At 36.0% G+C, this 14,120-nt stretch overlaps 1 protein-coding gene across 2 annotated transcripts in view; it reads left to right on the forward strand.

The window, feature by feature from the left end:
- Window positions 1-14,120, forward strand: part of AIG1 (androgen induced 1) — a 237,631-nt gene that overhangs the window by 37,057 nt on the left and 186,454 nt on the right. The window contains exons 5-6 of one of the 2 annotated variants that reach the window (XM_055311010.1): window positions 2,583-2,615; window positions 6,572-6,611. The exons of the other annotated variant lie outside the window; for it this stretch is intronic. Of the exons in view, the coding sequence (XP_055166985.1) occupies window positions 2,583-2,615; window positions 6,572-6,611 (73 nt within the window). The remainder of the gene's footprint in view (window positions 1-2,582; window positions 2,616-6,571; window positions 6,612-14,120) is intronic. 2 annotated transcript variants of the gene reach the window in all.

A 14,120-nucleotide genomic window follows, 5' to 3' on the forward strand; every position in this document is an offset into this window, starting at 1 on the left:
GTTGACTAAATACTCTGTCCTGGACTCAAAAATCAACAATAGATTTTTTAAAAAGCAACTGAGGCAGATGTTCTATATACTGTATGGAAGCTTCCTAATGAACAGTCTGTAAATTTGACGTAATTTGTTGAACACCTTTAGATAATATTTTCAATTCAACTCTTGTGTCCCATGTCCATTATGATAGAAAAGATGGATAGAGGAGCTCTTATTTGTCTACCATATTATCTAGCATTTATTTACCAGTTTGAAACATTAACCTTTAGCTACTGCATTCTGATCAAGAGAGTTATTGACTGGGGCATCCCAGGTGGCTCAGCGGTTTAGCGTCTGCCTTCAGCCCAGAGCATGATCCTGGAGTCCTGGGATCGAGTCCCACATTGGGTTCCCTTCATGGAGCCTGCTTCTCCCTCTACCTGTATCTCTGTCCCTTTCTCTCTCTGTGTCTCTCATGAATAAATAAATAAAATCTTAAAAAAAAAAGATTTATTGACTAAATTGAACATCTCATATTATATTAAGAATGAGGTATATAGATTTTTCAGAGTGTCTGATCAATTTACAACTTTATATTTGCTACAGACTGAATGTTTGTGTCCTGTCCTTCCACCACCGCCCACCTCCCACCTGCCACCTGCCAATTCATGTGTTGATGAATCCTGACTCCCAGGGTGATGGATCAGCAGGCAAGGCCTGTGGTAGATGATTAAGTCAAGAGGATGGAGCCCTCATGAGTGAGATGAACACCTTCATGAAAGGTTCCAGGGAGAGGTGGGGTGTACCAGTGAAAAGATGACCACCCAGGAATGGGGTTCTTGCCAGTACCTTGATCTTGGACTCCCCAGCGTCCAGAACTGTGGGAAATAAATTTTTGTAGTTTACAAGCCACCTGGTGTATGGTATTTCCTATACCAGCCCAAACAGACTAAGAAAATGTTACCTAAAGCTTTTCTCCCAAAGATGTGCCTTATTCTTCCCCCTTCCTTTCTCCCTCTCCTTCCACACCTCTCTCTTCCTTCCTTCCTTACCCACAGGCAAAATTCCCATAAACAGTCATTGTTAGCTATTTGGAGAAGCTGTGAAAACCACTTGTTAGGACCAATTTCACTGTGGTTAGCAACCAAGACTTTATCACTGTCAAGTGGTAGAAACCTTCACTGTACAAGTGTTAACTCTCATGAACCATACGTAAGCATTTGATTTTCTGCTGGTAAAACCTCGTGGTAATCATTTCAAGTAATATTATTCTTAATGTTCTAAGTCCAATAAAAAATATTCTCAGAAAAATCTTAGAATTACTTAGAAATTTATAAACAGCTTTGTTTTTACTAAATGTACTATGCCTGGAACAAGATAGTTTTCCATAAAGTTGTTTTTCCTAGCCAACCTTAAAATTTAGCACAAATTTATACTTTCCAGTGTCTAACAAAGAGCTATTATTTTTGTTATTCTAGTGAGGAGATTATCACTTGTTTTCAAAATCAGTGTACCTTATGAAGCAACATAAAATATGTATTTTCTGTGTTCTGAGTTCTTAGAGCACTATGTGTTATTTCTTCCTGAATTTATACTTTTTAATTTTATTTGACTTCTTGGTGTGTAGTATTGAATTAGCTTCTCTTAGAAGTTTCTGGATGAAGATTGTTTTTAGAAGAAATGTATATTTTTATTAATACCTGCTGGAACTTCTCCAGAGGACTTTGGATTTTCCTGCTTTATTTCATCCATAACAAAAGTGCTGAGACTAGCTTTATCCCTTTGTGGGGTATAAACCAATCTGATATATCAAATTGATATATACTCATCAATTTCTTATGTTCTGTCCACATAGTTTTGGCTACTGACATTTCCCTCTATTATCATTTAAACACACACTTTGTTTATGAGAACAGAAATGTGATTAAGGTCAAAAGAAGATGCATTACTTTAATATAATTGAAAGGAAAAATGCTTCTATTGTTTATATTTCTATTGTTGCAAGTCACTAAGTTACTATTCATTGTTTTATAAATGTATTTTATATCAATATACTTCATTCATGGATTTCTAAAATATCTCTGATATTTTTAGGATCAATATTTCTTTGTATATTGACTCCAGTTTCTTTTAACTTGTTTTTCTTGCCCCCAATTTACAATAACATAAATAGTACATGAAATTCACTCCTCACAATACATTTCATCCTCAGTTCTGCTGATTTTTATGTCATCCACCCTTGGATCTTGTTGTCACCTAGAACACCTGTACCTCTAACTCCTTCTCTGACCACAATATCCCAGCTCTCAGTTTGTTCACTCCCATCAGACATGTGACTGCACCCACTCAGCACAAGACTCCCATTTTCTCCCTTGACTTCTTGTTTTTCTCTAACCAGTTTAAACCCTATTATTGACCTTTCATACTCATCTCCTGATACCCTCACTGCCCCAGTGCCTTGCTGGGCTTGCCTTCTGAACCCTCAAACCCATTAGGTCCCATTTGGATCCACACTCTAACAAGGGTGCCAAGCACAACTGCAAACAGATAACTCGGCAATGCAGGCCAGTGGAAATATATAGCTCTGCCAAGCCCCTTCCTTACAGGGCCCTCAGCACTTTCATGCCAAGCTCCCGCAAGTTCAGGGTCAGGCTCCTTGCCACCTCATTAGACTGTCTTTGCCACTATTATTAATTCTGTATTTGGCAAATAGGTATTAATACTACACCCCACATGTGCCAATCTTAAGGGTTGCAATATTGAATTAAAGCCAAACCCTCCCCTCATTGGCCTACAAGAAAGTTAGATATTTATAAAACAGCAATGCTATTGATGATGTCATTATACTTGAATCAGGTGGTAAAAAAATAAAAAACAACAAAAAACAAAAAAACAAGATAAAAGGTGACCTGAGCTGTGTACTGGGAAGGGGAGATGGAGGTCTAACTCAGCTCTGGGTACCATCATTTATCACTGTCTTCTGTCTTCTCCTTGTAGTTTTACCTGGGCTAATACTGTGGATTTTTATTCAGTTATTTTAGGTCTTTATTTAAATTATATAGCTTTTCTGTCTTCTCCAGCTTACTTTTGTTTTTCAACATTGTGCTTGAATGATTCACTTATGTTGATACAGGTAACTCGAAGTAAATTAGTTTCCACTTCTGTGCATTATTCTTTTAATACTTCTATTTATTTATCGATGGTTGCGTTGGTGCACATTTGTTTTCTATTTTTTTTTTTTGTCATTACAATTCTGAAGTGAAGAGAAAGGTCATGATAATGATTGGTTAAATTTCAGCATCTTTGTAAAATTTCATTTTGGCTGTTCACTTCAACCAAAATCACAAGTATCACACAAGTATCACAAATTAGTAGCAAAATAGGCTACTTTGAATGCTCTACCATATTTAAAATGTTAAGGTAGTATCTCCACTGGTTTCCCTGATTTTCTCTCTATAGAAGATGACATAAAATAATTAAATGGCCCAAAGTCAGGAGGTAGGACTCATGTTGCCATGCTGAATAATTCAAAGCAAATGTCTGTCCCTTATTCTTCCACGTTTCATTAGAACAAATGAAACAGTGCCCTCAGTGCTATTAAATATCAATGAAGTCATGGTGAATTAAATAAGTATGTATTATTTCTCAGCTCCAGATTCACCCTGTAATATCTACTCTTCCATAATGGACTGGGCTTTTTAAGCATTTCTATTTCACAGTGATGGTAAATGAGGGGTGCTGAAAGGACATTGCAGGAGGATGGAGTTTTGCTTACTGGTTCTGTCTGCCCCACTGATCAGCCACATGGATAAAAGGATGTCTAATATTGCTTCTCCCCAGCCACAGGCAGGGTCATGCAGACTCTTGGTGATCTTCCTGTGGGCTTCCCAAGGAGGGCACCCCATGCCCTTGGTCTCCTGACTGCCGTGGTTGTGCAGCTCCTTGTGTGCTCCTGCACATGAGCTAAGGCTTATCTGCACCTGGAAAGGCTACTTCCTCCTTGCCCACTGACTATGGAACAGATCTTGCTCAGGCAACCCAGAGAACTTTACCACCATCTAAGAGGCTTCAAGCATACCTTCTAATGTGAGGTTTCTAAAACCCATCCTTGGGGAGGAGGACCTTTTCTAAGTACTTCTTTCCTTAGATGGTCTCTGTGAGCCACAGAGAAGCTTTTAAAGTTCTCGTTACATCTTGCAGTTACTCTCCTATGATAGCTCAGATGTTCTTTATATTAAACTTCTGCCTTTTTAAAAAAAATAATGACTTCAATTCTGAAACCTAACATAAACTTACAGTTCCAGTGTTCTCAATGTCACCAAGTCCTTAAAGAACTAGAAAATCATATTGCACTTTAGGTATGATTCAAACTTACAATCATTAGATTACTTTTAAACTTATAAGAAAAGCTTGTTTCTTAAGAGAAACTTAAAGGTAATAACTTCATTTAAAAAATAATGTCTATATTTACATTGTTACCTAAGTGAGAATTGTATGTATTTCTTTGTTTACTGTAATAAATAATGGTACCATTTTTTTTAACAGTAGACTGAAGGATGAAAGCTATAATCTCCGATCTCATTCCAAGTTTTGTACTCTAGGTTCCAGGAGACATACATAAAACCATTCATAGGTAAATGAATCCTCAGTTTCACTAGGTAATACCATTGTTTTTGAAAGTGATTAAACCAAGCTATACTCCCACTAATTTGTTCCATATCATCTCCCATACTTGGTACTATCAGACTTTTCTGTGTCATTAATGAAATTATAAAATGTCTTAGGGACCTTCAATTTTGTCTGACATTTTCATTTTTTTTAAGATTTTATTTATTTATTCATGAGAGACACACACACACAGAGAGAGAGAGAGAGAGAGAGAGAGAGAGAGAGAGAGAGGCAGAGACACAGGCAGAGGGAGAAGCAGGCTCCATGCAGGGAGCCTGATGTGGGACTTGATCCCGGGACTCCATGATCACACCCTGAGCTGAAAGCAGACCCTCAACTGCTGAGCCACCCAGACATCTCTGACATTTTCTTTTTTTTTTTTTTAATTTTTATTTATTTATGACAGTCACAGAGAGAGAGTGAGAGAGGCAGAAACACAGGCAGAGGGAGAAGCAGGCTCCATGCACCGGGAGCCCGACGTGGGATTCGATCCCGGGTCTCCAGGATCGCGCCCCGGGCCAAAGACAGGCGCCAAACCACTGCGCCACCCAGGGATCCCATCTCTGACATTTTCATTGTTACTTAAGTTGGATGGTGGGAGGACTCTTTGAGCACTAGTTTCATACTTTCTTAAACTGTAAGGGCTCTGGGATTTAATTAATATTACCAATCTTGAGGTAAATATTGTGGAGTCTTACATGAACTAGTGGACAATAGAAATGAATGATTCATCTTCTACTCTTTAGGCTCTGTAACAGTAAACTTGAAAAGGATATATTAAACTAGTGAATATGGTAAAACAATGTCCAATATGAGCAAATACTGGCTGATAGGGAGTGAGATCTCTCAAAGCCATCCAGAAACTTTTGTCTGGAAGATCTGTTTCTGAAGGCAGAAATCAGTATCTAGAAACAGTAAAGTGTCTTCATAACTGTGTTAACCATTCAGTTAGTTCCCTGCCGAGTAGTTAATCACAATTGTAGAAACGTAGCCTTTTTGTAGACTCAATGTTAGAGCAAAATCAATAGATTATTAAATATTGAAAATAGAAACTTCTAAGAACAGGGGCCTTGTCTTCCTAATAGGTTTTATTAACACAATTTCATGTGTATATATGTATATGTTTTTAATATATATGTCATTATATATAGATTTTGCACAGGTTATATATGATTATCTGATTTTATATCATCTAATCAATATCTGATTTTCTCTTAATTCAGATCAAGGTCCTTTTTAAATGTAGTCTTCAGATTTATCTAGCTCTTTAATGATTAGGTTGGCACTTAAATCATCTGCTGAAATGAGTAAGAAGATAGTGGGATAACATTTTACAATATTAGAAAATGAAATGTACTCCAGGACAGGGTTAAGACACAACATTTTTTTAATAATTGGTTATCACTATTATTATGCTTAAATCTAGATATAATGTGTTTAACAGATGTGGAGTCCACCAAATTAGAGGTTAGACACTTCTAAGCACATTCGAAATTGTAGCTCAACGCACAATCATTTCATAGTCTGTTTCTACATTACTAGTTCACTAAGTGCTATGGTCTCCCTGTAGCTGACGGATTTCCAGGGCTGTCGAAGAATTGCTACAGATACTCAGATGTCTTAGGCAAGGAAGGCACTGGAAACAAATGCAAAGGAGATCCTTGCAGAATTCACTCATTTGACTTCATACATAGCGATCAATAAATATTTGTTAAATAAATCAATGGTGTGTTTAATCCAGTGTTCAAAAGGGATTCATGTTAATACTAATAGTTTAAAAAATCTTTAAGCCAACACAAGTTTTCAGTAGCTCATGGTATCAGTGAAGCGCAGTGAGAACACCTGAGGGGAAATTTCTGCCTTTATTTGCAGATGTGAGTGGAGTCCCTGGAAAGGTCCCTGCTATACTTTTAATAGAACATTAAAGTATTGTTGCTGGAACATGGTATGATTGCACCCATTCCTTTGTGGAGCATATCCAAATGCCTTCTTTAGATGACTGTTCTCCTTGCTCCTTATATATTGAAAGCAATTACGGGATATTGTAATCAATTTTGTTGACAGGCTTTTCTTTCCAAAAGCTGCTTATTGAAGCGCGTTATTTCTAACTGAAAAGCTTATTTTTCTTTCTGTCTGTCTGAATGGACTGCTTGCCAGTGGTGACTTATGGCTTACTTCATCGATTTTCAGTAATGAGATAGAGCAGCATGAGGTAAATGTCTGTGTACATGGGCAAGGATTCTAAATCACATTCTGAAAACCACTGGCTTGATGATACAGTGAGTCCATCTCCTCAAAAATGTTTGCGGTGAAGATTTCTTGAAAAACCTTGGGCTTACAGCACATCACTTAAATGGCAGATTTAGCAAAACAGTTACAGTCTCTAGTGAGAGAACCATGTTGGCTTGTTCAGTGCCTTAGGGGAAAATTCACCAGCCAGTGCATCTGTTGGGGAGGGTCTCAGTGGATAAGAGAGGCAGAGAGAGCCTGTGGTAGTTGTAAATGCATTGATTTCTCTACAAAGGAGCATCCAAAAATGTAACTGTCTATGGTCTCCCTGTAGTTGACGGACTTCCAGGGCTGTCGGAGAATTGCTACAGATACTCAGATGTCTTAGGCAAGGAAGGCACTGGAAACAAATGCAAAGGAGATCCTTGCAGAATTCACTCATTTGACTTCATACTGAGTCACTGTCTCATGGCGCTGAAATACTTCTGGCATTCGCTCTTGATCTTAGTAACAAGGGGAAGGAATTATGTGCTTTTAAAAAGTATGATACTTGTGGAATACAGGGGGAATCCCTTGAAGATTGTGTTTTATAGTACTGCTATTTTTATGGCCCTTATATCCTTTCCACATGTTCACTCCTTCAGTCAAATTCACTCTTCATTGAACACAGATATTGCCATGAATTGCTTTATTCTTTATCTAAATCTCCTTTTAATTAATGCTCTTATCCTCATACAAGGGCCTCCTCCAGGACCTTGTTTATGACACCTATAAATCTTACTGCCTTCTTTCCATCTGTTCTTTCCAGTTTTCTTTCAGCCCGTGATCCACATTACTCCAGTATCCATTGCTACCCCTTAGAGTTCTGTCTTCTTGTTTCTTCTACCATGTCTCAGTCAACTTTAAAATTAGCAAAATGTTCGAATATTATGGAATTCTTATGATAATCTTACAAAATCCAGTATAATAAATAAATGGTACATGATACATATAAGTCATTGGAGGTCTTACTCCCAATGGTCAAGATAGCCATACTGTGGTCTTTAAAAATTCATATAAACAATGATTTGTATTTCTTACTTAAAATGCTGTGTTTCCTACTTTGGTGCATTCTTTGTTCTTGCTTGAGATTAGTCTGTTAGACGGAAATGTAAATTAGCAACTAATTATAGTAATGACATACCCCAATATACAGACTAAAGCTTTGGTGTAATTACATATGATTGGGGACATTGAAGATGATCTAATGAAATAAAATAAAACCTATTCTGGATAAACCATATCATATATTTTTGGGAATAAATGGTAGAAGTCTAACAAATTTGCCCTATGCTAGAAACAGAATTTAATAGTTTAGTGCATTCTAGAGAAAAAAGGAAAATAATATTAATTTAATGAAAACCACTCATGGGTAAGAAAAGATAAGAGTATGAATGAAATTTGGGTACATTTCCATACTTGTGGAATTGAATCCTAAACCTAAAATGACTCAGTAAATATTATTTCTTGACAGAGTTGAGGGGGTGGAGAGAAAATGCAGAAGGAATTACTCAACAGTAGAGAACATTCTAGAGGAACAAATATTAGAGTGAGTTCAAAATATTCTGGGATTTTTTTTCATTTTGATAAATTCCCATTTATATTTCTTGGAGAGATATGGTACATTTGACCACTTCATTTCTACATATGATACAAAATAATAAGAGCAGCCAACCTGCTAAGAACTCAAAGCCAGATGGTGTATGTATGTGTCATGCTGAGTTGATGGTTTGGAAATGCCAGCTCTGCAGAATGGCTGGAACTAAATAATGCTTCAAGGTAATCCTACTTAAGATTCACTTGTGCATCTCCATATGACTTTCACATTCTTAAGTTAATTTAATGAATTTTAAGTTGCAGTGGACAACATGCTACATATTAGGCAATAGAGTAAAATGTTTCTAACATGATTTGTTGGATGTTAGCTCAAATCAAATTCTAATAAAGTAGCAGAATCTAAAGTGTTAGCTAAACAGTATTGGCTGACTGCTTAAATGAACAATATAACCAAAAGTCAGTCTGTACTTCTCTGTAGAGAATGGTGGACTGTTCTAAAATTTTTAGAGATTATCTTTTGAAAATCAGCCAATGTGAATTAAAACAAAACAAAACAAAACAACTAACAAAACCCAACAATTTTCGCTCTGTCTCCTGATGTTTGGAAATGAGGAGAAATTCATTTTGTGGTACCTCCTTTCCCTGACCTCCACACACTGATTGGAGGAGTCTTCTATAGCAGTTCAGGTGAGATGGGGGCCGTACTGTGGTCACAAGCTGGGGACAGCCAGTGGAGAGGTCTACAGACAGTGACAGGGTAGGTACCAAGTAATAGTGAAGGGACTGCTATGTTAGATGACACCACTGGATAAGAAGATGGATCAACTGTAGAAGGGTATAAGACTTCATAATACTGGGGCACCTGGTGGTTGAGCATCTGCCTTTGGGATCCAGGGTTCTGGGATTAAGTGCTATATCTCCCTTTGCCTATGTCTTTGCCTTTCTGTCTGTGTCTCTCATGAATAAATAAAATCTGAAAAAAAGACATCATAATGCCATTAATCTTACGAGTTTGGCAAACTGTTATTTAGAACTGTTACATTTGTATTTGCCGAATTACTTTTCTTTTTCTCTTCTAGAATATGAGATTCTGCTTCTCTTCTTAGTTATTTTTTTTGCATTTTTAAGGTTTCTCCTTTCCTTTCCTTTCAAATCTTCATAAGAGCACCTGTTTCCCAAGAATCAATGAATTATTTATTATTAAATTATTATCATTTATTGAATAATTTAGTCCCATATTAAATTAGTTTTTACTTTTTAAGATCATCATGTTTTCTTAATGAATTACCTTTTGTCATTATGAAATGTTTCTTTTTATTTTTGGTAACATCCTTTATCTTGAAACCTACTTTTTGATATTAGTATGGCTATTCCAGCTTTCTTACAATTGGTATTTACATCCATTTACTTTTAACAAATCCATATCTATTTACTTAAAGTGCTTTTTGTTTGTGTTTTAAATGCAGTCTGTCAATCTATGATATTAACTGGGAGAGTTTAAACCATCTGTATTTAATGTAATTAGAGGCATTATTGGGTTAAGGTCTGAGATCTTACTGTTTTTTTTTTCTGTCTTGTCTAGTCTTTGTTCTTTTTCCCAATTTCTGACTTCTTTTGCATTACCCTAATGTACTGTTAGTATTCCATTTTATTTCCAGTATTGGCTTTTTAGCTGAGATAGACAAAATTTCTAAATTGGCCCCCAATGATGCCCTACTTTAACCCTAAGAACCTGTCAATTAATGAAATATAATTTCTCTGATTGTATTATGATACATAGCACAGTTCACATTAGGACATTACCCTTGTAGGCTTGATCTTATCACATGAGTCCTTACAGGTAGAAAGCTTTTTCAGACTGATGGCAGAAGAAAAAGTCTGAGGGATCTGAAGCACCAGAGGAATCTGATATTCTGTTGCTGGATTTGAGGATTGAGGGGTGGGAGCAGTTACAAGGGGTAGAGAGCAGATCCAAGTAGCTGAGAATGACTGGCCCACACATAATAAAGAAGTATGAACCTCAGTCTTATACTCAAAAGGGACTGAATTCTACTAACCGCCAGAATGAGCTAGGAAGCTCCTTTCCTTGAGCTTCCAGGTAAGAACCCTGCTTGACCAATATCTTGATTTTGATGGCATAGAAACCAGACTAGGGATCCCTGGGTGGCGCAGCGGTTTGGCGCCTGCCTTTGGCCCAGGGCGCGATCCTGGAGACCCGGGATCGAATCCCACGTCGGGCTCCCGGTGCATGGAGCCTGCTTCTCCCTCTGCCTGTGCCTCTGCCTCTCTCTCTCTCTCTGTGACTATCATAAATAAATTTAAAAAAAAAATAAAAAAAAAAAAAAGAAACCAGACTAACCCACTTGGACTTCTGATCTACAGAACTGTGAAAAATAAATTCATGGTGTTTTAAGCTGCTAAATTTGTGGTAATTTGTTATGTAGCACATACAACTAATGCTGAAGATCATTTTATTTTCTCAGTGGTTCCTCTAGGGTTTACAGTATACATCTTTAACTTATCACTATCTGCTGCCAAATAACCTTATGCTACTTTATATAAAATTAAAAACTCAACAACCTGTGCCTTCCATTTCTTTCTTTGTGCTGTTGTCATAATTTTATTTCCAAATATGTTTAAATCCTTACAATATTTTCTCATATTTTTGCATCAATTATCTTTAAAAAACAAAAGGTAGATCTTTTATATTTTATCCACATATTTACTAATTTTTAGCAATTATCATTGCTTGCTATAGACTGAAAGTTATTATCTGGTATCATATTTTCCTTTCCTTTGACATATCCTGTAGTGAAAAATCTATTGACAGTGAATTCTTTCAGCTTCTGTTAGTCTGAAAAAGTCTTCCACCTTTGAGAAATTTTCCCCCTTATTGGAAAGGTATTATTCCATTGTTTTCTGGCTTGTGTTGTTTTATATGAAAAGTCTGTGAAATTTCTTCTTTATTTTTGTGTATGTGATATGTCTTTTTCCTCCAGAAGCTTTTTTAAAGAAAAGAGGGAGAGAGAGAATGTGTGCATGCATGAGTGGGGAAAGGGAGAGAATCATCAAGCATACTCCCTGCCGAATGTGAAGCCTGACCCCACAACCTTGATATCATGACCTGAACTGAAATCAAGAGTCAGACCCTGAACCAACTGAGCCACCCAGGAGCCCCTCCTCCAGTGGCTTTTAAGAGTTCTTCTTTATCACAGATTTTCAGCATTTGATCGTGCTATGCCTTGATGTGACTTTGAGTATACTCCATTTGTTTAGTTTCTTAGATCTGTAGGTTTATAGTTTACATGAAAATGTCATGAAGTTTTGGAATAACTTCCACCGTTATTTCTTCTAATACTTTTTCTACATGCCCCCTTTCCTGCTTTGTTAGAGCTTCAATATACACAGATTAGACTGCTTGACATTTTCTCACAGTTCACTGAAATTCAGCTGATTTTTAGAATCTCTTTCTTTCTGATCCATTTTGGATAATTTATATTTCTATATGTTCAATTTTTAAAATATTTCTTCTGCAACATCTAATGCACTATTATTTCACTCAGTGACTTTTAAGTTTCAGGAAGCATCTTTAATTTTTCGATGTTCCATTTGGTTCTTTTAAATGTCTTTTTCTCCCCATTCATTATTTTCATTTAACTTCTTGAACTTATTTAATTTAGTGATTTATGTTCCTATCTCCTAATTCCAATACTTCTGTCATTTCAATGTCTGTTTTTATTTCATTGGTTTCCTTTTGGTTAAGAATTTTTTTTTTTTACCTTTTTGGAAAGTCTAGTAATTTATTATATGTTGAATTTTATAATGTTGGATATTGTTGAATGTCTGGATTTTGGTATATTTCTTTAGAAATTGTAGAATTATGTTTTTGCAAGTATTTAGCTTACTTGTAGATTAATTTGATATATATGTATATTTTGATCCTTGCTCTTAAGAATTTTGGGGATGGATATAAAGTAGCTTTTATTTCAAGGCTACTTTAGCATCACTATTTAGGTAATAAACTTCTTAGGTCTCAGACTACTGAATGCTTGTAGTCAATAAGGCCTCTCTGGTCAGAATTTGAAGAACTCTTCATTCTGAGTGAGCTCTGAAAATTGTTTAACCCACAGTTTGTGGTAGGTAGAATAATAAAATGGCTTTCAGCAATATTCACCATTGTATAATCTCCTTCCATGGGGTTTTGGAAGATCCTGTGAATACAACCAATTCTGTAATTATATTAATTTATGTGGCAAAAAGAGAATTATTTAAGGTGGGCCTGACTTCATCAGGTGAGGCATTTAATTAAAAAAAGATTTCTTTGACTTATTGCAGAGGAAAAAGTTCAATATATGAAAAACCTGATTTATATATTTAGTTCAAATGTCTAGTTGTTTATGGTGGGAAGGCAACTCTGGGAGTAGATACTTGATCATGAAATTTTATAATTCACTTAATTTGGAGCTCACTAAATCCTGCTATTACTAGCCCATCTATAAAATAGAGAAAACTGAGTTAAGAAGGAAAGCAAGTGAAAGAGACTAGCCAACTACATCCCCAAAGTATGAAAACCACTGTTTTTTACCTTTTACTTTTAAGTTATTTGGAAATATTTAATAATAATGAAGTACATAGAAAATAATACAAGCTTCTATATACATAATCATTTTAAGAAATAAAGTATTATTAATACAGTTGAGGCCCTTGTGTCTTCCTCTAGTCTTATTCTCCTTTTTTTATTTTTAAATATTTTCTTTATTTAGAGAAAATATGAGAGAGAAAGAGAGTTTGTGTGCACAAGCAGGGGGAGGGGTGGAGGGAAGAGAGAGAAGCAGGCTCCCTGCTGAACAGGGAGCCCAAAGTAGGGCTTGATCCCAAGATCTTGGGATCATGACCTGAGCCAAAGTCTGATGCTTAACCAACTAAGCCACCAAGGTACCCCAAGTCTTATACTCCTGGTAGAGGTACCTGAACTGAGTGCTATTAATTTTTTTGAAATTTATTTTAATACTATCAAACTGTAACTCCCCCCCTTTTTTTGTTTAATGTTTTGTTGTAAGAATTAAAAATTTATATGTACTTAGAATTCCACTCAATGAATATAGCACTGTTTATTTATCCAGTCAATAATTGAGACATATAGGCTGACTTTTTTGAAGGAATGAATGCAGAAATTAACTTTTGTATGCATGTGACAAGAACACATGTATGAGAGTTTCAGTAAGGAAATACCCTCTGTAATGAAGTCATTAGATAATAGAGTCTATGCATCTTTATATCACTAGATATTGCCAACTATTCTTCAAAGGGGTCATCCAAATTTGCATTCCCATATTATAAGTATGCAGAACATACTTATAACCAGTGGTATTATTAGAATTAAATTACAAATAATTATATGAGTGAAAAATGCTATCTCATTGTGGTCTACATTTGCATTTCCCTGGTAATTGATCAGGTATGACATCTTTTAATATGCTCACTAGCCAAATTGGCATGGAGATTATTATTCCCCAGCCTGGCCACTCCAATTTCTTTATGTTTAACATAAAGGTCAAACATCTAAAGTGATAAGATATGGTATGGAAAGTTTTCCTAACTGTGAAATTATTCCCTGAGTCATTGAAATTATTTCTGGTCATCACAACATG

The sequence above is a fragment of the Nyctereutes procyonoides genome, unplaced genomic scaffold, assembly GCF_905146905.1.
Source record: "Nyctereutes procyonoides isolate TBG_1078 unplaced genomic scaffold, NYPRO_anot_genome, whole genome shotgun sequence".
Classification (NCBI taxonomy): Eukaryota; Metazoa; Chordata; class Mammalia; order Carnivora; family Canidae; genus Nyctereutes; species Nyctereutes procyonoides.